Source organism: Emydura macquarii, unplaced genomic scaffold (assembly GCF_026122565.2).
Source record: "Emydura macquarii macquarii isolate MOO-44397 ecotype Brisbane River unplaced genomic scaffold, CSIRO-AGI_Emac_v2 contig_1692, whole genome shotgun sequence".
NCBI lineage: Eukaryota > Metazoa > Chordata > Testudines > Chelidae > Emydura > Emydura macquarii.
The window spans coordinates 2,697,771-2,725,027 of NW_027131829.1; the positions used below are offsets into that span (position 1 = coordinate 2,697,771).

At 51.9% G+C, this 27,257-nt stretch overlaps 1 protein-coding gene across 1 annotated transcript in view; it reads right to left on the reverse strand.

The window, feature by feature from the left end:
* SCN4A (sodium voltage-gated channel alpha subunit 4) overlaps positions 1-27,257 on the reverse strand; it is a 111,340-nt gene that overhangs the window by 21,276 nt on the left and 62,807 nt on the right. Inside the window, exons 15-17 of the mRNA XM_067556282.1 lie at positions 25,978-26,334; positions 17,369-17,797; positions 669-798 (exon numbers count right to left, since the gene is read on the reverse strand). Of these exons, the coding sequence (XP_067412383.1) occupies positions 669-798; positions 17,369-17,797; positions 25,978-26,334 (916 nt within the window). The remainder of the gene's footprint in view (positions 1-668; positions 799-17,368; positions 17,798-25,977; positions 26,335-27,257) is intronic.

Consider the following 27,257-nt stretch of genomic DNA (forward strand, 5'->3'; position numbering starts at 1 on the left):
CCCCAAAACCAGCCCACTCCCTCCCTGCACCAGCTCCCCACCCTCACAACAGCCCCCCTCTACTGGCCCGCTTCTCCTTTGCCATCCCCACTCCAGGCCTTGCCTTCCACCCTGGCTTCCCTTGACCTTGTCCATGTACACTCAGTCCCTTCCCACCACCAGCCCTGTCGTTCACCCCAGCGAACACTCGAAATGGACCCGGGGGCTGGTGACCTGGCTCAGCCTGGGAAGCGCTGTGCTTCTGTGTTGCCATGTGAGTTTGGGGCGGGATCTGGTGCGGCACTGCCTGAGTCTGGGGCGGGATGCATGGGGGGTTGGGATCCCTTGGGGCTGTGTGAGTTTGGGGTGGGATCTCTTGGAGGTTTGGTTTCTGACTATATTAGACGTTTCTCTGCTAGACTGAAGAGCCGCCAGACCTTCCCCGGTAGGTACTTCTAGGCGGTGATCAAATCACCTCTTCACCATCCCTTTGCTAAGCTAACTAGACGGCGCTCCTGGAGTCTATCACGGGTTCTGATTCTTGGCCTGTTCTCTGTTGGTTCGGGGGCAGTTACGCTGTGTTTTGCAGGGACAGCGGGTGCTCTGGGACTGTACCCGGACAGGGTAATCCTCCACCCTCCTGCTCCCCCAGCGCCTCTCTCCGCAGAGTCACCGCGCGGCTCCCTTACCCTCGGTGAAGCACTCTTCGGGACCCTGGCCCTCCGCAGCCTCCTCGGCCACCACCTCCGCCTCCACCTCTGGCGCCTTGTAATCCACGGTGCTGCACATGGACGACGTGCTGCCGCCGGACAGCGGCTTCTGTGGGGAGCAGGAAACGAGACAGACTCAGACCAGGCCGCCGGGAGGCACCAGGGCAGAGACACAAACAGGAGATGCCGGGAGCTAATGCACCAGCGACAAATGGCTTCACCAGCTGGAGGACAAATGCTTTCAGAGATCAACAGAGGCCTGGCAATCCCCAGGGTCTTTCTGCCTCCGGGGAAAATAGACAGGCCATGGCATGGCAGTCCATGGTTGTTTCGAAATGCTGTGGCATCTGCGGGCAGAAGGGCCCAGAGATGGGCAAAGGGCAATCACTAGGCCTGGTCACTACCTGAAAATGAGGGTGATCTAGCTACGTCCCTTATGGGTGTGGAAATTTCACCCCTGAGAGACGTAGTTAAGCCGACTCGAGCCCTGGGGTAGACGTTGGAAGGTCAACGGAAGAATTCTTCCATCGACCCAGCTACTGCCGCTTGAGGGGTGGGTTAATTACAGCGACGGAAACCCCCCTTCCATTCCTGCTGCTGGAGCGCTTGCAGTCCAGATATCCCCCAGTTCTATGCCTGTGAGTGGCAGATGTGCGACAAGGAGCCGTGGTGGGGGTGTGGTGACATGGGCAGGCTGGGGTCTTGTCTCCCGGAGACAGGCTTGTTCCAGGTAAGTGGTCTGCACTGTTCCCAGGGGGATCAAGGCATGGGCTGGTGGAAACGTTTGGAAACAAGGAATTTGTTAGCCAAAAAAAATGACAATTTTTTTTAAAAAAATGAATATTTTCGCCAAAAATTGTCATCTTAAAAAAAATAATTTGTGAATTTTTTCAGGATGTTTTTATTCACTTTTGGTTTTAATTGAAAACGGGATGGAAATGGATATAGCCATTTGCACCTGGAATCTTTGTTGCTGCTGTTGTTTTTTTAAAAGAATGGCAATACACATTTTTGGCCAAAAATGTGGAAACCTGCAAAAGTGCTGGGAACCCTGCAAATCAGAAACCACCACGAAATGGCCATGCTGTTTGCCATGTTATTTTTCTGTGAATTGACCAGCTCAGTCAAAGACCCCTGCTGCTCCCAGACAGCCACAGGATCAGACTTTTTCCGTTTAAAACGAAGTGGCCACATCTGTTGCAGGTGATGTTTTACAAGTAAGAATCAGAAAGGCCAGACGTCGCACAATTTCTGGTATGGCTTGCTTCAGAGAGCGTCCCCCCAGCAACTGTGGGGAGAGCCGTGCCACATCCCATGGTGAGTTGGTCAGGAAGGGAGCTCACCCTTGCAAAGAAGATGCAAGTTTTGATGCGCCGTGTTTCACGAGCATTCCTCAAATCCCCAAACTCAAGCGGGTTGGGCATTTTCCAGTGAAACGTTTTTCCACTGGAAAATGCTGATTTGACAAAAGCGAAACGGTTGGAGAGAAAGGTTCGGTTTTGATGAGTCTCCCAATTTGAAATTTTTTTGAAAAAACGAACGAAAGTTTGAAAGGTCACGTTGCGACACTTCTGAGAGGCAAAGCTTGGTTTTCGAGTTCCAAATGAGTTTTCTGTTTGCAATTTCAGTTGTTTGATAAAAAAGGTGAAAAAAGTTTTAAAAATTGAAACGTTAGAAATGATCATTCCGTTTGACCTCGTCCGAATTCTTTTCTGGATGGTCAGAGTGCAAACATTTTCAAGATTCTGACTTTTGGTCCCAGTTCAGAACAGAAAAAAACCTTTCAAAATCTCAAAAACTCTTGCAGGATGGAAAAACCATTTCCCACTCAGCTCTGCCCAACGCCTCAGAATGGTTTTCACTGCCCGTTTCCTGTCCCTGGGCTACCAACCCCACTGAAATTTCTGACAAATGCCCTTCGTTATAATTAGACCAGCAGAAACCAGGGTTCCCAGAATTCTGCTTATCTCAAATATTTCTGGCTCCACTTACTCTGAAGAGCTTTTAGGACAAAGTTCACTCCAGTGCAAAACCTGGATTCCAAATAGTTTTCACCCAGCAGAACTGACTCTGAATCTTGCCTTGGCTGAGCTCCCAGAAAACACTCTGCAAACCCCAGCGGGTTTGGTAAGAAGAGAAAATCTGAGCAAATCTCCAGGGATCCTCTCTATTTTTATCTGTGTTTCCAGCTTTAATAGCCAACTCTATCCAATGTGCTGAGCCGCCATGTGGGAGGTAGGGACACGTATACAGACCGTACGTTCTACACAGAAACAAGAGAACCCAGGGCAAGGACCTTATACGAAGGGGTATCTTGTGTGCAGTTGGTCCGTGCATTGTGGGGATAATCTCCCCCAAGGTCACTAGCGAATGTCAATGCATTCAATCAGTTGCAGATGAGACAGAGATCCTGGTGTCTTCCCTGGGAGCCTGGCTTATGACATACCGACAGGCCCCCAAATGATGCTGATGTCTGGGTATATCTGGATGATGTTTCCATGCAATGTCACTGCCGTGTACCGGGGGGGGGGGTGTGTGTCACTGGGACGTCACTGCTGAGGGCGCAGGTGGCAATTTGTGGCCCCAGAAGTTGGAGCCGTCGCTCACACTGGGTATCGTACCCACCAGGGGGTGAGAAACACCAGCTGCTCTGCATTGATTCATTGGCCACTGCAGCCCCTAGCCAGCAGATTTGGCCATGTAGCACTGTGGAATTAACATGCCCCAGTCTCCCACTAGGGCTAAACTGGAGTTCAGATGGGGGGGAGGGGAGTAGGATGGAAGCAGAGGGCAATCAGAATTGCTGGGGACAGAGCTAAACTCACCCACGTTCCCACATGAGGGCACACACGAGCCATTTGCCATAGGAGCTAGTGCGGCCAAGGTGTAAGGTGAGACATACAAAAACTATCCTGAACGTCTGGGAAGGGATCTGGAAAGGCGCAGCTGCATGAGCCAGGCTGGTGGGACTGGCAACAGACGCCTCCACAGACCTCACAGCCATAGCCCCAGCCAATTCTTGGAGCAGCTTCTGAATGTGAGTAACTAGCAAACGCAACCACCCGTAGAAAAAATTCCCTTCCAGCAGCGCCGAGAGCTTCCTGCGCTCCGCAGGCCACTCTCCGCACTTCGCCGCCAGCAGCCGGACCCTGCAAATCACACACAACTCCAGAGAAGGCTCACGCTTGTTCTGCTGTTCCCTGCCCTACCCCCTCTGGCTGCTACTTCTCCAGTCTCCCTGGAGTGGGTCAGACCCCAGAAATGCTGCCCCGTGGGGAACTGCGATACGTTGACATTAGTTTTCATCTCAAATCGGGACAAAAAATCAAAATACTTTCCGCAGAATGGAAAGTTCTCAGACGATTCCGAAATGTCAAAACATTTCATTTTGGCCATGATTAACATTAATCAATGTCCCCTGAACCACCCTGGTGCCTCCTGGGAGTTGTAGTGCCTATGTAGAACAGAATGCTTCTTGCCCCCATTTCACTTATGAGCCAGGACCCCTTTATTTCCCAGGATGCACTGCAGTCATGTGACTGCCAAGAGGCACTGCAACCCTTCAACCACCTGAAAGGCTCATGGGTGATGTAGTCAGTCAGGAAGCCAAGCCCATAGAGGAGAATGGGAGCATGAGGCATCTGAACTACAGCTCCCATGAGCCACCTGCATACTTTGTTACCTTGCTGTCTATTCCCTCTTCCAGACGGCTAATAAAGAAGCTACAAAGACCCCCCAGGGGAGCTGCCCCAGCACCACTGCAGTTTAGGATGACTCTTTCTTTACGACTTTCTGGCCAGCTTTCAGACCATGAGACACTGTCTCGATCTGAATGGATTTTTCAAGGTAGATCCCATGAAAGCAGTATCCAGTGCTTCAGTAAGGCATACTTACATCACAGTTACTATTCCTCTCACCTACTCATTGTGCAACACTATCAAAAGTATAATCCATTTATAATGCAAAGTATTATGAGAGAGGCAACAGCCACTCCACAATTAAGGCTCCTGCCAGATTCCCCCATTTAGTCCCTACAATAACTGCCTTGGAACAGGTCTTTGCCTTGGAAAGAATTATTTTTACGGTGAAGTCAAGGAAAAATGTTTCTGCAAAGTTTGAGAAGAATCTGTCAAGCATTTTTTGAGTAACAGTGCATGAACAAATTCCTTCTCATTTGTAATAGTCATGCTAGTCTAATGTTCCCTCTGGCTCAAAAGCGGTTTATCCTGCTTGACTGACTCTTGCACTAATAGATTGTAAACGAGAAAAATGATTTTCTTTGAGGTTCAATCCGGTTCCAAATGATTTCAGTGGGACTTACGGGTCTGATTCTGCTCTCATTCACATCAACTGGATGTTTTTGTACCTCTGGGAGCAAGAGCAGGCTGTGAGAGCAGAATTTTCAAAAGTGGGTGCTGAGGATTTTTGTAAACCTGGCCCCCATTTCAGGTTCCTTTAAATGTTTTTAACTTTTCCACTATTATTTTCTCTTATTCGTCTGCTGCTGCCTATAGTTTTTATAGTGGAATCAATCACTGTTATTCTGAAAACAGCTTAATCATAAAATAATTATAATAAAATGTAAAGTTGAGGAGCAGGGTATGAGGTGAAGACACAATTTTCAAATGTGTCTCAGTGACTTAAGAACCTAAACGCTATTTTCAAATCAGTGGGAATTAGGCGCCATTAAAAATCAATGGGACTGAAGTGGTTAAGTGCCTAAATCATTTTTGAAAATGGGTCCCTCTCCTAATCATGTAGACACTTTTGAAAATTGGATCCAAAGTCTTTGTCTTTATAGCCCCTTTAACTCTTCACGAATTGCCTGTGATTCATTGGGATTCTACAAATTTGTCCATGGTTTGAAATTGTTTGCCAAGTATTTTCGGTGATCTATACCAGTGTTTCTCAACCCTTTCAGTAGCAAGTACCCCTTAACTTCTGAACATTTTAATAAGTACCCAACACTCAATTTTCCATGGGATTTTATATTTACAGACTAATGTGAGCCATAGGTTGGAAGAAGGGCTGCACACACAAGGCTGTGATATGACAGATGTCAGATCTAGTGTGGGTAAGGTTACCACCGTTACACCTGGGTGCGCAACTCAAGTATGTACGGGGGCTAGAGGTGACGTTGGCCAAAGCTAGGAGGCTTTGAGTGGCATGCCAATGCTGGGGAATATAAAGCACTGCGCCAAATTTTTTGCCATAGATTTGAGAGGAGGAAGGGGTGAGAGAGAGACAGGGAAGGAGGGTAAGTGGTGAAATCTGGGGCTGTCATAGTTGTCAATGTCACTGATCAGGGAGAGTAGTGAAATTGACACGTTTTTTGGGCACTGGGCTTTGAGCCAGGGAGGGGGGCTGCCACCTGGGTAAGTTGCAGGCGGCTGCTGCCTGGCTGCCAGCCCGGGAGGTGGGCGACTGCCACCCAATCCGAGCTGGGGCAGAGGAGGCTTCCGCGCCGGCTGGGACCCAGGGATGTGGGCAGGCGGCTGTCCCTCCGCTCAGAGCCGGGGTGCGGGGGCTGCCACCCAGCTGCGAGCCCAGCTCACAAGACACAGGAGGCTGCCACTGGGCTCCTAGCTGGGAGCTGTGACCGGGCGGGAAGGGGCTGCTGCCGCTTGCCTCCCCTTCACTCTGTTTCTCCCCGGGTACCCCCTGCCTGTGTCTCGCGTACCCCCAGGGGTACGTGTACCACAGGTTGAGAAACTATGGTCTATACCAGCCTGTTGGCTGCTCACAAACTGTCCTGATGGCTTTGTTTTGAGTGCTTGATATTCACAATTCAAGGGCCAGAGTGTGGTATCTCCAGTAGCTCCGCCCTTCCGCCTTGAGGCAGCAATTGAAACCCCTGGGGCACAAGTGGTCACAGCTGCTATTCAGCGTGAGAAACGACAGCACAATCCAACCCCCAAACGTCAAGCTCTTTTGGTTGGACGCACAAACAGCAGAGTCAGGCATTTCTTGATTCATTTCTTGTTTCTGTTCCCTGGCTGCACGGCTTACTTTGAAAATGAGGCCTCTGGCGTGATATCAAAACAATGCAAAAATGCGGTGCTTAGATGTCTGCCACTAGGTGCCACTCCAACACAGTTGGAGAACGCCGGACTCTGAGTTAGGGCTCGTCTACTCCGGAAACTTACACGGGCATAGCTACGGCCTTTGGGGGGTGAAATCTGCACCGCTGAGGGATGCAGCTACACTGATCGAACCCCCGGTTCTTCTGTCGACCTCGCGACCGCCTCTCGGGAGGTGATGGGAGAACCCCGCCTGTTGCTGGAGTGGGGCAGGGTTTACAAGGGCCAGCAGGGTTGACCAGATCACCTAATCTGACCCCTGTACAGCACAGCTGTGTGCAGCACAGGCCACCAACCCCACGCAGCATCTGCACACGGAGTCCAACACCTGAAACCAAAGCATCACAGCCATCAGGAGACGGGGGTATTATGTGCCACAGGCAGAGACCAGGAGGGACCAAGCTGCACCAGTGCCCGAGGCCTGGGCAGTGGCAGGGAAATGATTAAATGAGACACACCCAGTGACCCACACCCCACACTCCAGAGGAAAGCGAAACTCCCCAAGGTCACTGCCAATTTGACCTGGGGGAATTCATTCCCCACCCCACCCCACCCATGGTGATCAGTTAGACCCTAAGCCTCTCAGCCAGAACCAGCCAGCCAAGCACCCGAGAGAGAGATGCTCGGTGCCACCTCAGATCCCTGGCCCTTCCTGTCCAATGTCCTATCTCCAGCCGTGCTCCTCTCTGATGCTTTAGGTTAAGGAGGTCACCCCCCACTCAGAATACGCTGGGGAGTGGGGGGGGGGGAGGGAAATCACATCATGACCCTGCAGTAAATATGCCAATGGCCTGTGATGGGATGTTACATGGGGCGGGTTCTGAGTTACTACAGATAGTTCTTTCTGGGTATCTGGCTGGTGAGTCTTGCCTACATGGCTCAGGGTTTAGCTGATTGCCATGTTTCTGGTTGGGAAGGAATTTCCCCCCAAGGCAGATTGGCAGAGGCCCGGGGGTTTTTCACCTTCCTCTGTAGCGTGGGGCCTGGGTCACTTGCTGGTAGATTCTCTGTATCTTGAAATCTTTAAACCATGATTTGAGGAGTTCAATAACTCCATCATAGGTTAGGGTCTATTACAGGAGTGGGTGGGTGAGGGTCTGTGGCCTGCGTTGTGCAGGAGGTCGGACGAGATGATCATAATGGTCCCTTCGGACCTTAAAGTCTATGAGTCTATGAGGTAGCCGGTTGAAACCCTGAAGTTTGAGGGCTCTTTAATTTATTGGTTGTGCCTCCCCGGAACTGATCCAGAGAACTGGAGATGCAACCAGTAGCACAGAGGGAGAGAAATGTGGGCATTGACCATGTCCCGGGGCCGCCTCCATCAATCCTACAGACAGCCTACAATAGGAACAATAAAAACAGCAATGATTTCACGGGCCCTACCAATACCAAGTAGCCTTCCCAGGCACAGCCAAAGAAATAATGACTCAAACGGAGCGACTGAGTATCTTAGAAGCAGTAGAAGACTCTGTCTGTTGTGTGGAGTAACAGGGAGTAAAGCTTAGTAGCTGATCACACCCATTACTAGTAATTCACACACAGGGAAGTGCATCTACTCGTGGTTGGGGGCAGCGTTGAGTTGTCCCAGCCCAGAGAGCAATCAGGCCTGGTGTACACTTGGAAGTTAGATCGGCAGAGCTCAGAGCTATGAAAAACCCTCATACCCCTGAACGCAGTAGCTATGCCGACCAAACAACCGGTGTAGACAGTGTATGGAAGGATGCTTCTGTTGACCTGGCTACCGTCACTCGGGGAGGTGGAGTTCCCATAGCAATGGAAAATTCCCTTCCATTGATGTCGGAAGCATCTATGCTACTGAGCCTTTAGGTTGCACATGGGTCATGTGAAGTCCAGCTTTTCTTTGCAGCTCGAAGGGCTAGAAACTTACTTCTTGAAAATAGTGACGGCAGAGATTCTTACCAAATCACCTGACTCCGGGAGCTGGGGCTTCAAGAAATAAAATATTACGAGACTCTTGATCAAAACCGTGACCACAGGCAACACTGAGTGCTGGCGGCAGAATGCCTCTCAGAGTTCCCACGTGCACACGGCTACGTCCCTTGGAGACGTGCAATAGATCTCGCTCCCGCTTGGCTGCTCAGCTCCGCTGCCCAGCCCACCTTTTGGGCGCAGTATCTGCCAATGACAGGATTACCTGCTCGAGCACCCCTCTTTCACGGGTCTCACAAGTGCTAGGGACACTCAGCAGCAGTTGCTCATCTGGAGCAATTCACTTCTCAGAGATCAGGCTCCATGCTCTGCAGCAGCGAGCAGTCAAGGAGCAGGCTGCAAGTGAGAGACCCATAGGAAGCATATCTGATGGCTGGGCGTTGGGAGCTCTTTGCACCCAGCAACTGAGCCTGCAGGATCCGCACTGTGTGTAGAGCTGGTTGGAGAAACTTCACCAAATGGGGTCGCATCCATGGGAATCTCATTTTGGGAAAAAACGGGGGGGGGGGGGAGGGGGAGTTCTAACAATGTCCCATTTTGTCATGTTTTGGAACAAAACGTTTTGATTTTTCGTTTTGAAACAGATTTGCATGTCCACTTTCTTATTTTGTATTATATTACATGTTTTCACAGAAGACAAAATTTTTAAAAAGTTAAAATCAGAAGGAAACATTTCAATTGACTCGAACAATTTTCTCCCCCAGAATTTTCCTTTGTGGAGGATTTTCCAATGTCAGGGTTTCGTTACCCTCCGGAACGAAGCCAAATTTCGAAATCCTCTGTGAAATGGAACTTCCGTTCCATCCGACTTCTCTGTCTGACGCCACGAGGATGATTAAAGGATTAGAAAACATCCTTCCGTGATAGACGCAAAGAGCTCAGTCTATTTCGCTTAACAAAGAGAAGGTTAAGGGTGACTTGCTGACAGTCTCTAAGGTCTTGCCTACACTGGCATTTATGCCGGCAAAATTTTGTTGCTCAGGAGTGTGAAAAAAACACCCCCGAGTGACATAAGTTTTTGCTGGCATAAGCACTTGTGTGGCCGCATTATGGTGACAGGAGAGAACTCTCCCGCCGACATAATCAAACCACCTAAACGAGCAGCAGTAGCTATGTCAGGGGAGACCATCTCCCATCCACATAAACTCTTATGCCGGCAAAATTTATGTCATTCAGCGGGGTGTTTTTTTTCACATCTCAGAGAGACAAACGCTTTGCCAGCATAAGTGCCAGTGTAGACAAGGCTTAATAATGGGCACTTCAGCATATCCGAGAAAGGTACGACACAATCTGAGAAAGGCGCGACACAATCCAGTGGCTGGACGTTGAATCTGGACAAATTCAGACTGGAAATTTGGCACAAATATTTAGCACTGAGAGTAATTAACCAGCGGAACAATTTACCAGAGGTTGTGATGGATTCTCCATCACTGACCGTTTGAAATCAAGATCGGATGTTTTTCTAAAAGATTGGCTCTGGGAATTATATTGGGGAAGTCCTAGCGCAGGAGGTCACTATGTTTTCACAAGCGGGCCTTCTGGCCTTGGAATCTATGACGTTGGCTCCTATCCCCTGGGTTACACCCACCTGTAAATTGGGTAACAGACCAGCACGTGCCGAGGCTGCTCCGAGGGCTTGTCCACCCAACACGTTACAGCGCAGGGTGTGAATCTCCCACACACCACTTGCCGTGCAGCAACGTCCCAGGTGAACAATGCTACACAGCAGTGAAAGTCCCAGGAGCCAGAGCGGCTCTGCAGTGTCCATGTGGGAGGTTGCCGAATACCACGCTGGCGCGCTTTAGATTCGCACTTTGGCTTGCTGCACTGTACCTTCCCGACGAGCCAAGCCCCAAGTGGGACGTGGCTAAAGAAGCAACAAAGGAAAACGTGCCCAGAGAAGAAACTGGACAGTGATTCGGGATGTGAGCCAGACGGGGGCGATGCTGTCTTCAGAACCAGGAATAAATCTTCCCCACTAGGGTATCATTCTGCAGCCGTCATCGGACAAGCGGTACGAGGAGCTGCTACTGAGTTCACAACACGCACCTGCCATAAGGAGGCACTTGCCCTCCTGGCCTAGGCCGGTTAATGGGTGAAGTATAAAGGGAATTGTAAACGTCAGCTCCAGGATTACCTGCAAGGGGGCCTGGAGGCTCTTTAGCTTCCGCTGGGGCAGGGTTTTCCCCTGAGATCTGGGTTGATCCGTGCACAGGGTGGATCCTGGTAGCTCCTGCCAGCTAGTGCTGCAGGCAGGGGCTGTTGCACAGCAGAGGGTGTGGAAACACCTAAGCCAGCTCTGTGCCCATCCTCCCAGCACCCCCTCCTCACCCGTCTCCCCTTCCTTCCCCCAGGGAGGAGCTTCCCTGGGCCTGGGGTGGTAGGAGAGCGAATGTCAGGCAGAAAGCTCTGCAGGCAGGGAGGCCTGGGAGACCCGGATTAAGCAAGGAAGAGACAGAGGGACTCAGAGAAGAATTTAAGAGGCTGGGTAAGAAGCGGCCCAGAGAAAACTGCAGCATAGGCAGGGGAGTGGACCTGGCTGTTCAGTGCAGAGCTCTGGGCTGGAATCCAGAGTAGAGGGTGGGCTGATTTCCTCTACCAGTCCCATGGAAGGGGTTATTGAGTCAAGCAAGAAGGCTGAGACAAAGAGAGGCTGAGAAAGAGCCCCAGAGAAGGAGAAGGATTTTTGTTTGTGTTAAAGACATTTTTGGGACTTTTAGTTTGGACAACTGTCACCCCAGAAGAGGTGGACTTCAGGTGATAACCAAGCTGGCGGGCTGAGTCAGGGAAGAGGAACCGCTGGAGCAACCACCATGAAGAGGTACCTAGCCGTGAGTGAACTCATTTACAGACCCCTAGTGTGTGGCTAAGATACAGAATCCCAAAGCCTCCTCACCCCAGGGGGAAGGACACTGGGTTGTATTTAACACAGATTTAGAAAACATGCCTAGGAATCGTCCATGGGTTTCCCATTTGTTGCTGGAACTAGCTTGAGAGCCCTTCAGATTGCTCCTCTGCTACGTATAACTATGGCTGTGCAAAATTTTTCTGCTAAAACGTTTGTCGGTGAAAAATGCAGACGTGGCAACACCAAAAAGTTTCATGACTTCATGTCGGTTTCGCCAAGTTGTTTTGGTTGAAAAAAACCTTAAAACAAAAAATCTGAAAAAACCAAAATGTTTGGTCTCAACACTTGAAATGTTTCGATTTTTTGACTTTTTGTTTTAAATTTTCCATTAATCTTACTTAATACAACATGTTTAAAAATGCTCAAAATCAAAAGAAAACGTTTCTATTTTATTGAAAATATTTTGTTTGACCGGAAGCAATTGTTTTTTCAGACTTTTCAGAATCGTCAGTGAACTGGAAAATCCATTGTTCACCCACCTGTGCTTCTCACAGCCCAGATACAGCCCCCCGGAATCCCCACTGAGGCCTGGTCTACACCTAAAAATCAGATTGACCTAGCTACATCGCTCAGGGCTATGAACAATGTAGTTTGGTTGACCTAACCCCCACAGTAGATACAGCTTGGTGGGCAGAAGAATCCTTCTGTCAATCTAGTTACCGCCTCTCGGAGGGTGGATTAACAACCCCGTCTATCAACATAGGAATCAGTGCCTCTGTAGCGTAGACACACCCTGACTCTCCACACTGCCTACATTTTAGCTGTTTGCTCTCTTGACACAGGCAAACCCCTCCTGATCAGTCTAGCAGCTCTTCTCCCTACACAGATATGATGGCTCAAATTCAGTGCAGCTTTCCAGGACAGCGGTCCTCATTATGACCTTGTCAATGGTATAATTTCCCCTGGGCTTGTTTATTAGACTCATTTTCATGCAGGCTCAAATCTTACAGGGTTTTTTTTTCCTTGCGTCTCTCCATCGCAATGTTACTGCAGTCAACACGATTCCCTGTGTCTCACTTGCTGTCAGGACCTTCTAGGGCGTTAGCCAGCAACACAGACATCAGAAACCTTGTGAGTTTTGCATCCAAGATGCATCACTTTATATTTACCCATGTTAAATTCCCTCCACTTCATCTCTGTCCCCCACCCCCCTGCCACGGGAGCCTTGCTGTAGCTAAGCCTTTCTAAGGTATTAACGTGGGATCCAATTTTAGCGTCCTCAGCAAATTTCATCACCTTCCCCCAAGTCATTTATAATCAAATTGGAAAGCTGCAAACCTGGCACTGACTCTGTGGCCGCCCACTGGCATTTGCTGATATCAATAACGACCTGATGTTCTTTCAACCAGGTAGCTCTCGGGTTTATACCCTGTTCTCCGCAGCAGCAGGATCTCTTTGTGTATTAGTTAAGCCGTGTTGTTTAAAGGGTGCCTTGATCACCGTCTATATAAGTACCTACACGGGGAACAAATATTTAATAACAGGCTCTTCAGTCTAGCAGAGAACGGTCTAACGTGATCCATTGGCTGGAAGGTGAAGTTAGACGGATTCAGACTGGAGGCAAGGCATATGTTTTAAACAGGGAGGGTAGTTAATCACTGGAGCAATTTACCAAGGGTCATGGTGGATTCTCCGTCACTGGCGATTTTCGAATCAGGAGGCGATGTTTTTCCCAGATCGGCTCAGCCGTCATTTCAGGACAGTTCCCTGGCTGGGTCACACAGGAGCGCAGGCCGTGGGATCACCCTGGTCTCGTCTCTGAATTGGCATTTGTAAGCCAGCTCTTGATCAAGTCCCAAGGGGCGCCCCCCTTTATAAGCGATGCCAGAGTCTGACTTGGGGGAGGGGGGCTGCTGGGTTCGTATGAGCCAGGAGTTCACATGGTAAAAGGTTGAAGGCGGTGACGTAACGGCCTACAAGGGTGTAAACATCAAGGGGTCCCGGAGGAAGCGCCCAGCATGTGGGAGGGGCTGGGATGAAGGGTGTGGGGAAAGGAAGGGGGAGAACATTTGAATTGGCTCCCAAGGGGTGGAAGCGTGGGTGACACGTGACTCCTGCCCTTGGGGAGGGTGGGTGTGGCAACACCGGCACTTGGACCATGGCCCCGCCCCCTTCTCTGCCCCCTCCCCCGAGTCCCTCCCCTCCACCCACTGCTCACACCTCTCGGGGGGAGGGGGCCAAGCAGGAGCAGGGCGTGGGGCAGAGCAGGGGTGGAACGTGGGTGGAATGGAGAGGAGGAATGGGAGCTTTGTCTCCCCCAGGCTCTTATACCCGCCGCCCGGGGGTGGAAGCTCCATGGGCTGCCCCATTAAACAGAAGCTGGCACCAAGCCAGGGGGAACGGACTGCGTCCTTGGTCCGCACAGCTCCCATAGGAGCCATTCTGCCAAGACACAGCCCCGCATCACAGGGGAGTAAGCAGCACAAATGGCTGCAGACTCTGCTGCCCTGTAGGGCTGGGGCGGGCGAGTTTTAAAAAAAGTAACTGGAATAAATAGAAACTCCATCCTGCAGAACCACGCTGGCACCCACACGAGTGATCGGCAGGGCGAGAACTTTTAGACTCCCCAGTGGAGACCGCCAGCACTCAAGCTAATGAAATAGCTGGTAGCAGTAGAAGGCTGTTATCCTCGGTGGACCAGCCACTGCAGATACACGCTTTGTCAGTGGGTTTCACAACTGCTGCCGACCCCAGTGGATTCTTGTGATTCAGGAACCGTGGGTTTGAGTCCAGGTTCTGGAGAGAAGTATGATCTAGATCTTTCTACCCCGTCTCCTCCTCTGCTCCTATTCCTGATCCTGGCCCCCCCCCCCCCCCATCCCGTTCTTCATCCTGCTGCATTAAAGAGAAGCTGCTTCTTCCTTCTACATGCAGCCTGGGCGCCCGCTGGCGCAGCAACCCGGTGGGCGCTGAGAGCTGGTCTACCTTCTTTCTCTCAGTTTCAGTGGCTCCCAGCAGCCTGACGGACCAAATGCAGGTGAAGTCCTGCTAAGTCACTGCAGCCCTGGAATGGAGCATGCTCAGTTGCTCTTTGGGGTTGGCACACATGCTGTCCATTCACATCAAGGCGGCGCGAGGGACTGGAGCATGCTCAGTGTGGACGGGAATCTTTGGAAAATTTAGCTGCCAAACTCTAACAAGCCACTAGTCAGCATCCGCTTTGCTGTATTTTTCCGGGGTTTATAACCCGGCCAAACGTAGGATGTTTTCCATCAGGCTGGCAAAAGGCACCTCCCTCGTCCTAGGGCAATCACCCCTCCTTGCCAGATTTCAAGTCCTTCCTCCAAAGCACGGAGGCTCTGCACCTCCGCAGTGAAAGAGCTGTGAGGATTTTTTACCATGGACAAAGCAATGTGTTAATCCCTAATCTCATTCTTGGAAACGGCTGAACGTGTTTTTTTTGCTCAAGCTTCGCGAAATATCTCCTCCTGAGGTGCACGCCCAGCGTGGAAAACTTCAGCCAGAATGGGTCACATTTTGGGAAAAGTTAGAACCAACTGAAAACTGGATCTTCTTATGGGAACCATCCGGCAAGTGGTGGCACTATCAGTTTCTCCTGTAATGAGAACCATGTGGCCAAATCCCGGTTCATTGCCTTTCACATGGAGAACTTCTCCCTTGGTGTTCTAGGGCCGAGAAAAGAGAAATTCATCCCCATGAACAACAATCAGGGCCAAACAATAAGGCCAGAAGTTTTGAGTCTATTGCTTAAACTTAAGCACCTAAAGAAGTGGCCCGATTCTCAGAGGAGGAGTCCCAACAGTGGCCGTCGGCTCCAACAGGCCTGTGTGTGCTCTGCAGCTCTGAAAAGCAGGCCAAGGTGCGCTGAAATGTGCTCTGCTGGGTGATCCGGACCCTGTCGGGTGGCGAGGAAGTAGGGTCGAATGGTGCTGACCAGCTGGAGACAGCACTTTACTTGAAGGTGGTGGGTAAAAGCAACAGTGAGCACTTTTCCTTGCCTTGTGACAGGTTGTCACATCCCACGGAGCCATCGGAGGCAGCTTTGCCTTTGTAGTGCACGGAGTTAAGAGGTTGCAGGTAGAGAGGGAGGGGGCTCAATGGTGAAGTGTGCCCCTAAAGAGGACAATATCTAGGAGAGCTTCATGTCCCAGCGGTTTCTTCCGTGGCTGTGGAGTGGACAGCCTCTACAGGACAATTTTTTCCCACCCCATTGTGCGTATGGAGGGGAATGACCCGTCAAACTGCCCCGGTCCCAGAACAGGACGTCGGGATAAATCTTCCTTCCACTCAACACGGTCTCTCATCATTCTGACTTCTACTCCCATGGGTTTGACACAAGTGCCAGTGGAGTCCCAGCTGCAGATGCCCTGGCATAAACAGACCATCTAATCCGACATGCAGAATGCTGGTCGGTAGTATTGCTAAGTTCCTATGCGGCACTTATCTCTGCGGGATCTGGGACAAAGCCGCACTAGAGCCGTAGCTCTCCCAGCATAAAGCACCGTTCGTTTCCCCACAGGGAGATGAAACGAAGGAAAGAGGAAGGAATTATTTGTCCTGAAAGAAGAATGAGTCAACAAGGCAAAGGGCTGATGTTTCTGAGTGTTGTTAGTCTACGATTTTAACCACTGCAGAGACGTGAACTCCTTGCACCCCTCCCCACCCCAGCCAGCCAGGTGTTGCCATCACACAGCGTGTTCCTTTGGCTGGAAACGGCTCAGGGCTGCTCTACACTTTGAAAGTTTCACTGGCGTGGTTCTGGCAGGGGGGGCGGGGTGAGATTTTTTACTGCTATTGTTATACTGGTAAAGCCTGCAGCTATACCGGGATAATGGTGCTTATAGCGGGATAATGGTGCTTATAGTGGATTGCTTAGCCCAGATGTTCAGACATTGTTTAGCTGGCATGGTTATGTTGTGAAACACGGTTAGGTGTGTGAAAAAATCACCCCCAACAGACAGGGCAAAACCTCCCCTTTAGATGCAACTCACACCTACAAAGGAGCCTTTTTGCCAATACAGCGTATGGCGTTCAGAGAAGTGGTTTAACTATATCAGCAAAAGAGCCCTGCTGGCAAAGCCTGTGTCACGTAGACTAGTCCCTACTCTAGTTCCTCGGCTTCCATAAGCTACAGCGGTCTGAGCATTTCTATAGCAGGGTATCTGCGTCTACCTAGAGGTGGGGGTTTGCCGCTTTCTCTAGGCTGGGATAGTTTAAGCAGCCAAATGTGTAAGTGTAGACGAGACGTCAGTCTCACATCCTGGGTGACGTTCATGGGACGTTTCAGCCAAACGGTGACCAGCAGGTGCTGAGGAAAATGGGGAAAATGTCCTGGCCAAAAGCTGCTCTTCCTGCTGCTTATCTGAGCGGAGGAAGGGGCCCAGGTTGGAGGCAGGCGGGGAAGCTGGGGGGAAGGGATTGGTTTGTAGTTTGCAGAGTGATTCCTCCCTCCCATACCTACCCATGGTGCCGTTTGCTCACGAATGCTCAAATGCAGGAAGAGTAAAGAGTTACTGGGGCAATTGCAATGATTTCACCAAGCCAGTGCCTCTGCTCCGCAGAGTGTCTGCAGCACAGGTGAATCAATTCCACTGATATCTGGGCTTGGGCAACGAAACATGCATGCGAGTCCCATCGGGTCTATCACTGCAGCCCCGGAAAACAATCCCACGGCATGCAGGGCAAATCCCACTCCACACCCCTCTCTGCATTGAATGAGGGGGGCTGGAATGTGGGACCCGGCCCATTCCCACCCACGAGGCTGGCTGGCTAAAACTCACCTTGGTGTCCTCTGTGTCTGACTGAGTGCTCGTTTCTTCATCGTAGAGGTCGGACTCCTCCGAGGCAATTGGCACGTGGACTGTCAGGTTGGGGTTGTTGATGAAATTCATGTGGTCCAGCTCATCCATGAACAACTGCTCTTTCCTAGCCACTCCATCCATATATTCCGACTTGGAATCCTGGCCTGGATCCATGTGGTTTAGGACGTAGTTGTCTTTCTTATTCTCCTCTTGTTCCTCGGCCGGCTCGCTCTTCTCCTTCCAGGGCAGGTGAAGCAGCATGAGGACAGTTCTTTTGACGAAGTCGATCGCCCTGGTGATCCTGCCAATCGCAATCTGCAAATTGTTCATCTCCCCGTCGTCATCGGAAGCGGAGAGGCTGTCAGCACTGAAGGAGCTCAGCAGCAAAGCTAAGAAAAGGTTCAGGACCTGGTGGGGACAAAAGCAAAGGGCAGAGACAGATGTCAGATGTCAGACACGAGCACAGTCCTAGGGCCTGGATCAGGGCGGGGCACGGCAGGGATCTCAATATTTTCCATGGCCTGGACCACACCTTGGTAAGAGAATGTCTGGCATGGACACCTTGCCTCCCATTCGCGACTGTGTGCATCCTCCCCTCCCATCCACAATCCCATGACATCCCCATGGCCATGACAGCAGTTGCCCCCTCTGGAGGAGTCGCAGTAGAAGAGGGCTGATCTGTTTGCAAGGGTCGGGCTTCGCTGCTTGGTTGACCCAGGCGGTCAGCACCCAGGTCTGAGCACCAGGAGCCTCGCCCGGGAGTGGGTATCCCTGCTGTAAAGGGAGGTGAGCTCCTTGGGCACAGAGCCCAGGGTTCTTTGGGCCGAGACGCCCTTGGAGTCCTTCCCGCTCAGTTGTGTCCATTGCAGGAGAACCCGTCTGTCCTCCGGGGGGAATTGTGGGAAGGTAGCGCACTATTTCCCCTGTGTCCTCACCGCAAAGTGGGTGGGTTCCAGCTTGAATTAAATCAGAGCCTAGACTGTAGCCCACACCCCCAGCCGGGTCAGCTAGCCTGGGCTTAAAGCACCTCCACGCCTGGCTCAGAGGTTTTCCTGTGTGGATGGTAGTGGGGGCTGGCTTGAAACCCAGGACAGAGCCCAGGTTAATTGTGCAGTGAAGATCTAGCTTCAGTGTGTTTAATGCAACACAACACGGTGTGTCCCTTCTAAAAAAATGGTTCGTCGCACTGTCGCCCCCTGGGGATCTTCACTACTATTTTGTCTTCACCCCCATCTCTTCTGCCCCCCTCAATTCCCCCCCCCCGGTCAGTTCCCAGAGCTGGAGCCCTTCTCCCCATGTTCCCCTGGACAAAGCACATCATTCCCTTCTCCCCACTGCGCTCCTCTCCTGTGGTGGTACCTATCTCTCCTCCTCTTCTTACGTAGCAGTGGCCCCATTTCTCGGTTCCATCTGCCTTTAAGGCCCCACAGGCGCCTCTTTGCAGTGAAGCGCCTGGAGACTTACAGAAGCAGCTGGAGATGAAGGGGGAAGAACCAGCACCATGTGCCCAGCCAGCTCGCCACAGACCACTGGCATCACACCTCCTTCACCGGCAGAAGTAACACAGGCCCTGAGTCAACCAGGTACCTAAGCATGTGCCTGACTATTCACAGAGTTTTAGCTGGGTCACCAACTCTCATGATTGTATCCCGATTCTCATGATATTTGGTGGTTTTCTTCTTAAATCCTGAGCTCCAGGAGTCATATGATTACATGAGAATCTCGGCTTTTATTTAAATGACAGTGCGCTCCTAGCCTGCATGGTTGCATAGAACAGCTTGAAAACGTGACCTGAGTGCCTCCACTGAGTGATTTCCCCCCATCAACAAGGCCTAATGACTTACTTTTAATTTTTTGTTTGCAAAGTTGTTGCAGTTGTGTTGGTCCTAGAATATGAGGAAGACAAGGTAGGCGAGGGAATATCTTTTATTGGACTAGCTTCTGTTGGTGAAAGACAAGCGTTCCAGCTGCACAGACCTCTTCTTCAGGTCTCTCTCTTTCACCACCAGAACTTGGTCCAATACACAATATTACCACACCCGCCTTGTGTCTCTTTTAATTTTTTGTAATAAAAGCTGGGATTCTTGTGGAATCACCTGACTCCAGAAGCTGGAGCTTTAAAAGCCCCACCAACGGCATGAGACTTCGATAAAACTGTGAGAGCTGGTGATGCTGCAGTACTCAAGAACCATCCCTGCTCATCCATGGCAGACTGAGAGGGTCAGAGTTTCCGAAACGGGCGAGTGTTGAGGAAACCTTTTGTGGCAAAGACGCTTTTCCTGGCACTGGGGACGGAACTGCCCATTTCATGTATCCCGCTGTTTCTTTATGGATCTGCACTGTTGCCAGCCCTGAGCATTCAAAAATCCCGAGAGAACCTAATGGGCTCACACTCCCTGACTTTCCACCATTCTTGTCTTGGCTCTGCCCCCTGGGGCAGGACTTTGGGGGGGGCGGAGGGAGTGGGCAGTGGAAATGTGCCCCAGGCCCTAATCTATCAGCGACTGCTCCCCTCCGCACGGTGCAGCTGCAAGGAGCACGTGGCCCCGTGCACGGACTCTCCCCTGGGGGACGCCCTGCTCTCATTGCCCAGAGAACTAATCGGTCCAGTCACAACTTCTGCACCGGTATCATGCATGGGGCCGAATCCAGCGCCCCCGACCCTCCGCCGAGCAGACGCCAGCCTGGCCGCCCAGCGGGAGCCACTGGTGCTTCCCCCCCCAGCACCGTGCAATGCACTGCGGTGAAAAACCGAACCCGCTACAGCTGTTGGTGTTTGTGCCTCCCTGTGCCAGGAGCACATTTGAGAAGGGAATTAGCTGCTATTCAAGGTCACTGCTGTTTTCACATGGTTCATGCCATGCAACTTAAACAGCGTCTTTAAATAAATCCCTGGGACCACAGCAGTTTAATACTTACCTTAAGTACCAATTACAGCCACTCAGGCCTGCTGCTGTTGTCTGCGGATTGTTTCGGCAGGCGTTGATTACTTTGTCAGCCGAGTGACTTCCTCTCTTTCCCCCTTCCTAAGGCCAGAGGAAATGCCCGAAGTGTCATTGCTAGCCAAGGGTGACCGGCCGTGGCGTTATCTGGGGAGAGAGCTCCATACATGCACCTCTCTCTGCTGCAAACCGAAACGCTGGACTGCTCTCCCGTTCCCTAAGCAGAGAGGAGGCAAAGCAGCTGGGCCCCAGCAGGGGACATGGAAGTGAGCACAGCGTGGTCCCCTTTCCCTGGGACACTGCCGGGGTTGAGCTGTTGTGGTTCTTAAGGGCACAGCAGCTTCTGTCTCTGAGGCTTCGTCACCCCTGGGAAATCGGTGCTTCCCAGCTGTGAGCACGCTGCAGCCCTGGGGGAGGGGCCCCCAGCCCCCTCCCCATGGAGGGGTAAGTCACAAACTCAAGTGAATTGAAATTTAGGATGTTTCCTGCTCCCTAGAGGCAGGGGGAATTATTGCGCGTGGACTTCAATTGTCCCATGCCCGGTGTATGGGAGATCTGGGGGGGCCTAAGGAGTGAGTTCAGGTGCGGGTCAGTGACCGGAAACTGAGCACACAAGAAGAGCAGAAATCAGGACACGGGGACAACCGCCAGCACGCATTTACAGGGCCACATTTTCAAAGGCAGCCCCTAAATTTGCAACTCCAGTTTTGGCGGGTCCAATTCTGTGATGCCCAAAAACCGCAGAGTCGCTGGGCCAGCAGCGTTCACACCCCCACACCAGAGAACGAGACATACCCATCTCACCCCGTCAACAGGGACATGTCCCCGCAGGAAGTACAGTGAACATGTGGCTCTGAAACTGGCGGGGTTCCTCGGGCCGGCCAGAGCACCCGCACTGCATTCTGGGGTGGTTTCCAGTGTTGTAACGCCCATCCCTACAGCAGATGTACCTGGAAATGCTTTGAGAAGGATCTGCCCCATTTGGAATGATTCTCCGTCTGTGCTGCATTCAGATGAATGGATCCACCAGAACGTCGTGGTCAGTAAACGCAGCTGGAGACGAAATCTCGACCAGCGGGCGACGTAGGAGTGCGAATGCATTAGTCCTCTGGCCGGGAGGAGGGGCGGGGCTGCAGGACTGGAAAACGCTAGGTTTGGGGCAGATATGTCCTCCTAAAGCCATGACGCTGCCGCCTCCCCTGTCCCCAGCCCTGCCCTACAGCGTCAGCCCCTGGGGATGGACAGCCCAGGCCTGACAGCGCTCATTACACATCTCAAGGGTGACAGCCTGTCTCGTACTGGTCAGCCAGGCCAGATCTGAGTCTGTGCCTGGCATGGAACCTGAGCCAGGACTTTCTAGCCTGGAGGTGAACGAGTTATCCGGAGCTGCCCAACACCACTGGCTTCCAGTCCATGGCCTTCTGCCCCTTATGTCCCTTGGGGAGCTGCAGAGGCCCCAGGATGGCAGGAGCAGCTGTAGCAGCGCCCACAGGGCGCCGTGACGCAGAAGGAAGGCAGTCAGCTCTCCCCTAGATAGTCTCCGAAGTGAATTCCAACAGGCTTACACAACTCTGCCAAGTAATAGAAGCAATTAGACAAGCCACCCGGGATTCCTGCTGCTGCCTTGCTCCTCCAGTGGAGAGAAGGGAGCCCACGCAGCCAGGAAAACAACCTTCAAAGCCGGCGGGTAGAAGGTGACCAAGTTTAGAAAGGATTTCACACTTCCCTGGGACTGAGGGTTACGTCTGCAATTCGGGCAGCAGTATTAAGCCAGTGAGCAGCTCGGATCATCAAGGGAGGTAAACGGGGAGCCAGATACAGCTTCACGCTGCACAGCTTCCATGTGGAAATCCAACAGAAGGGGGTGCTGTGAAGAGGAGGAGAATGAGGGCAAATATAGGGTGTACTGGGGAGTGGTTGAGATTTGTCATGGGGAGGAGAGCAGGCGACATTTTTGTGCTAATTGTTTTTTACCAAAAAATGCAGCGTCAGGTTGAATTCAGCACACAGTTTCAGCCAAAAGAAAAAGGAAAAAGAACAACCCTGTAAATGTCCAAACGAATCATTTCCACTTGTCGTTTCGGAAAGCCCTTTCGTTTCAGTGTTTGCCGACATTTCATTTAAAAACCGTCTAAAACATTGCAAACCCTTTAAAAATGAACTGGAATGTCTCATTCGACTCCAAATTTAAAACACGTTGGGTTTTTTGTTGCGGCATGAAAAACCAACAAGGTGTTGTTTTGGTTCGATCCAGAACGATTAAAAAACCACCCCAAACGTTTCAGTCCAATCCGCGAGTGAGAAAAGGAAGCACACGCCCTGCTCTAGGGTGGAGGTTTCATTGCAGAACTGGCAGGGAAGGACCTGTTTGCTGAAAAGGGATCTTGTGCGTCAATGGGAACATCCCACAGTGCTGAAGGAACGGGTCCAAGACTATTTAGAAGGATTGGACATTCACAAGTCCATGGGGCCGGATGCAATGCACCCGAGGGTGCTGAGGGAGTTGGCTGAGGTGATTTCAGAGCCGTTGGCTATTATCTTTGAAAGCTCGTGGGAACAGGGGGAGGTCCCTGACGACTGGAAAAAAGCAAATATAGTGCCCATCTTCAAAAAAGGGAGGAAAGAGGATCCAGGGAACTACAGACCGGTCAGCCTCACCTCAATCCCTGGAAAAATCATGGAGCAGGTCCTTAAGGAATCCATTTTAAGGCACTTGGAGGAGAGGAAGGTGATCAGGAACAGTCAACATGGATTCACTAAGGGAAAGTCATGCCTGACCAACCTGATTGCTTTCTATGATGAGGTGACTGGCTCTGTGGATGTAGGGAAGGCGGTGGATGTGATATACCTTGACTTTAGCAAAGCTTTTGATACTGTCTCACACAGTATTCTTATCAGCAAGTTAAAGAAGTATGGGTTGGATGAATGGACTATAAAATGGATAGAGAACTGGCTAGAGCATAGGGCTCAACGAGTAGTGATCAATGGCTCCATGTCTAGCTGGCAACCGGTCACAAGCGGAGTGCCCCAGGGGTCGGTCCTGGGGCCGGTTTTGTTCAACATCTTTATTAATGATCTGGAGGATGGGGTAGATTGCACCCTCAGCAAGTTTGCGGACGACACTAAGCTGGGGGGAGTGGTAGATACCCTGGAAGGTAGGGATAGGATACAGAGTGACCTAAACAAACTGGAGGATTGGGCCAAAAGAAATCTAATGAGGTTCAACAAGGACAAGTGCAGAGTCCTCCACTTAGGAAGGAAGAATCCCATGCACAGCTATAGACTGGGGACCGACGAGCTGGGCAGCAGCTCTGCAGAAAAGGACCTGGGGGTAACGGTGGATAAAAAGCTGGATATGAGTCAGCAGTGTGCCCTGGTTGTCAAGAAGGCTAATGGCATATTGGGCTGCATTAGGAGGGGCATTGCCAGCAGGTCACGGGAAGTGATTATTCCCCTCTATTCGGCATTGGTGAGGCCGCATTTAGAATATTGTGTCCAGTTTTGGGCCCCCCACTACAAAAAGGATGTGGACAAGTTGGAGAGAGTGCAGCGGAGGGCAACCAAAATGATTAGGGGGCTGGAGCACAGGACTTATGAGGAGAGGCTGAGGGAACTGGGCTTGTTTAGTCTGCAAAAGAGAAGAGTGAGGGGGGATTTGATAGCGGCTTTTAACTACCTGAAAGGGGGTTCCAGGGAGGATGGGGCTAGGCTGTTCTCGGTGGTGGCAGATGACCGAACAAGGAGCAACGGTCTCAAGTTGCAGGGCGGGAGGTCTAAGTTGGACATTAGGAAAAAGTTTTTTACTAGGAGGGTGGTGAAGCATTGGAATGGGTTACCTAGGGAGGTGGTGGAATCTCCATCCTTAGAGGTTTTTAAGGTGAGGCTTGACAAAGCCCTGGTTGGGATGATATAGCTGAGGTTAGTCCTGCTTTGAGCAGGGGGTTGGACTAGATGACCTCCTGAGGTCCCTTCCAACTCTAATATTCTATGATTCTATGATTCTATGATTCTAATGGGGCTATCACAGAGTTTAAGGCCAGAAGGGCACACTGAATTATCCAGTCTGATTTCCTGTACATCGCAGGCCGCCGACACTGGCCAGCACCCGCACACTGAATACAGCGACCGAATTATACCAACGTATCACAGCCCGCAAGAGACTAAGCTGCTGTGTGCCCCGGGCAGAGAACAGAAGAGACCGCGATGCACCAGAGCTGAAGGCGGCTGCAATGGCAGGGAATTGGTTAAGTGAGATGCACGCAGATGATACAACCCAAGCCTAGTTTTAATGCCGCAGCACCTGCCTGGCACATGCCGCACCAAGCAGCTTGAGGAGCGGCTGGGAAATGGTACAAAGGAAACACCAAAGCTGGAGTGGGCAAGGAACGCAGTGTCCTGCCGGGCGAGGGGATGGGCTGGGACGGACCGGTTCGGAGAACATGGGCACAAAGCGCCCACCCAGGGCAAAGGGGCTCATGAGACTAGACAAGAGATGCTCACTCCTCTGCCTCACCGCACGAGGGCAGGAAAAAGGGCAGGAAGCCTGAAGATGCACCCGGGAAGGGAGAGGAGGGAACAGCCACTTACAGCTGCTCTCCTCTGCCCCACTTCCAGCCCCCCCTTGTCCCGAAGTCCACCATTCACCTCGCCCACCAAACCAGACCAGACCCCTCCCCGCCCCCAGCCTTTCTGTACACACACAGCTTTCGGGCGAGGGGTGCTGGCAAGCTGCCAGGCCCATCCCAGCACTCGGGTCTTGCTGGAAGTGGCACAAAGCCGGGCACTCTCAGACACAGCCTCTCCCTTCGTGCTGCCCCACGGCAGCTCTGTTCAATAGGGACGACGGAGCCCAGCCGCAAACCTGAGGAGGCTGGAGGCATGGCACCCCCTGGGCTGGCCGTGAGCCGCTGAGCTGGCGTCCTGCCCCCAAGGGGGCTGCCCCAGACTCATGTCATTACATTCCCAGGTCAGAAGGGATCACTGTGCTCACCTAGTGCGTGGTCGCCTTGTAAAGCTCAGGCTAGAGAACTGCCCAGGACACATTCCCAGGGCAGCGCTTTTAGAAACGCCTCCGGGCTTGAGTTTTCCATGCCCCCTTCGCCCACAAGCCAACACTGCTAAATAGTCAAGTGCGCCTAGGAATAAACAGCCCGACTTTATTCTGCTTCGCCAAGCTGCTCTGCTCTGCGGTTGGAGCACGGCTGGAGGAGGGCGGTGTGGTCCAGTGAGGCGAGCACGTAAGAGGCTTGAGTTCTAGACCTGCTTCTACCACCCCTTTTCTGTGGCAAGTCTTGTCTTCCTGTGCTTTGCTTTTCCCTCCCACCCTTCCTTTGTTCTGACTATAAGCTCTTTGAGGCAGGGACCGTCTCTTGCTCTGTGTTTGTGCAGCACCTAGCACAGCAGGGCCTAGATCTCAGCTGGCACCTCTATGGGCTACTGTAGGATAAGTAATGCAGGACGTACTGAGAGGACTGAGGTGGTTCTGCGTGTAGTGGGGCACAGATCCTGTGGGGATGGCACCTTCATACCAATTGCTGGCGGGGCATAGAGGGCGAGGAGCTGAGAACAAGCATGGGATGGCCCAGGTGTCTTCCTTCCCCTTGGGCCCATTTGATCAATGGACGTTACCACGAGCCAGCAACTCACCACAAGGTTCCCGATGACCATGACCATCAAGAAGACGATGAGGCACATGGCCTGGCCGGCCACCTCCATGCAGTCCCACATGGTCTCGATCCACTCCCCGCACAGGATGCGGAAGATGATGAGGAAGGCGTGGAAGAAGTCGTGCATGTGCCAGCGCGGCAGTGAGCAGTCCTGCGAGATCTTGCACACGCACTCCTTGTAGCTCTTCCCGAACAGCTGCATGCCCACCACGGCGAAGATGAAGACGATGATGGCCAGCACCAGGGTGAGGTTTCCCAGCGCACCCACGGAGTTGCCAATGATCTTTATGAGCATGTTGAGGGTCGGCCAGGACTTGGCGAGTTTGAAAACTCTCAGCTGCAAGGAGGTGGAAACAGAAACTCGATTGGCCAGTGGAACTCAGTGCCGGGGCCCAAGCAGAATTTTTTCGGGCCCAGGACAAACTTGTAACACGGGCCCCCTCCCACACACAGCACAATCCCTCATCCCATACATACGACCTCATAAGCCAGGAAAAATTTTGTTCCTCGGGGTAATGGGGACTGCAGCCTGGGCTGGACCCCGCAGAGCCTCTGGGCCCCAGTAAAGTGTACCTTTCCCCCCCGTGTCAGGGTCCTGCTCAGTGCCACAAGATATCTCGGACATCAAGAGGGTGCAGGATTCGGAGTGACAGCATCCGGAGTGGTAGCAGTAAATACTAAAGAGCCAAGAGCCAAGGGATACGAAGCCTCCAGCTTCCACGCCTAACCTATGGGGGAGGTCTAGGTTGGATATTAGGGAAAGTTTTTTCCCTAGGAGGGTGGTGAAGCACTGGAATGGGTTACCTAGGGAGGAGGTGGAATCTCCATCTTTAGAGGTTTTTAAGCTGCGGCTTGACAAAGCCCTGGCTGGGCTGATTTAGCTGAGGTTAGTCCTGCTTTGAGCAGGAGGTGGGACTAGATACCTCCTGAGGTCCCTTCCAACCCCCATCTTCTGTGATTCTAACCTCTAATCACGGAGTGAGGAGGAAACTGTCCTGGGGCAGATAGCTAACTACCTTCTGCAGGGCTTCCTGCACCTTCCTCCCTAGTGTCTGGTGCTGGCCTCTGACAGGGACAGGATACTGGGCTGGACGGACCTCGGCTCTGATCCAGCCTGGCTGGTCTTGTATTAGCTCAGAGGGAACGTTCAACCTGGGGGGCAGGAGTCTGATCCTCGAACCCAAGGCAATTCAGTGACTGTCGCTGCACGGGAGCTGGGAATGACCCTTCTCTGGGCAGGGCACCTGCCACGAAGCCCGT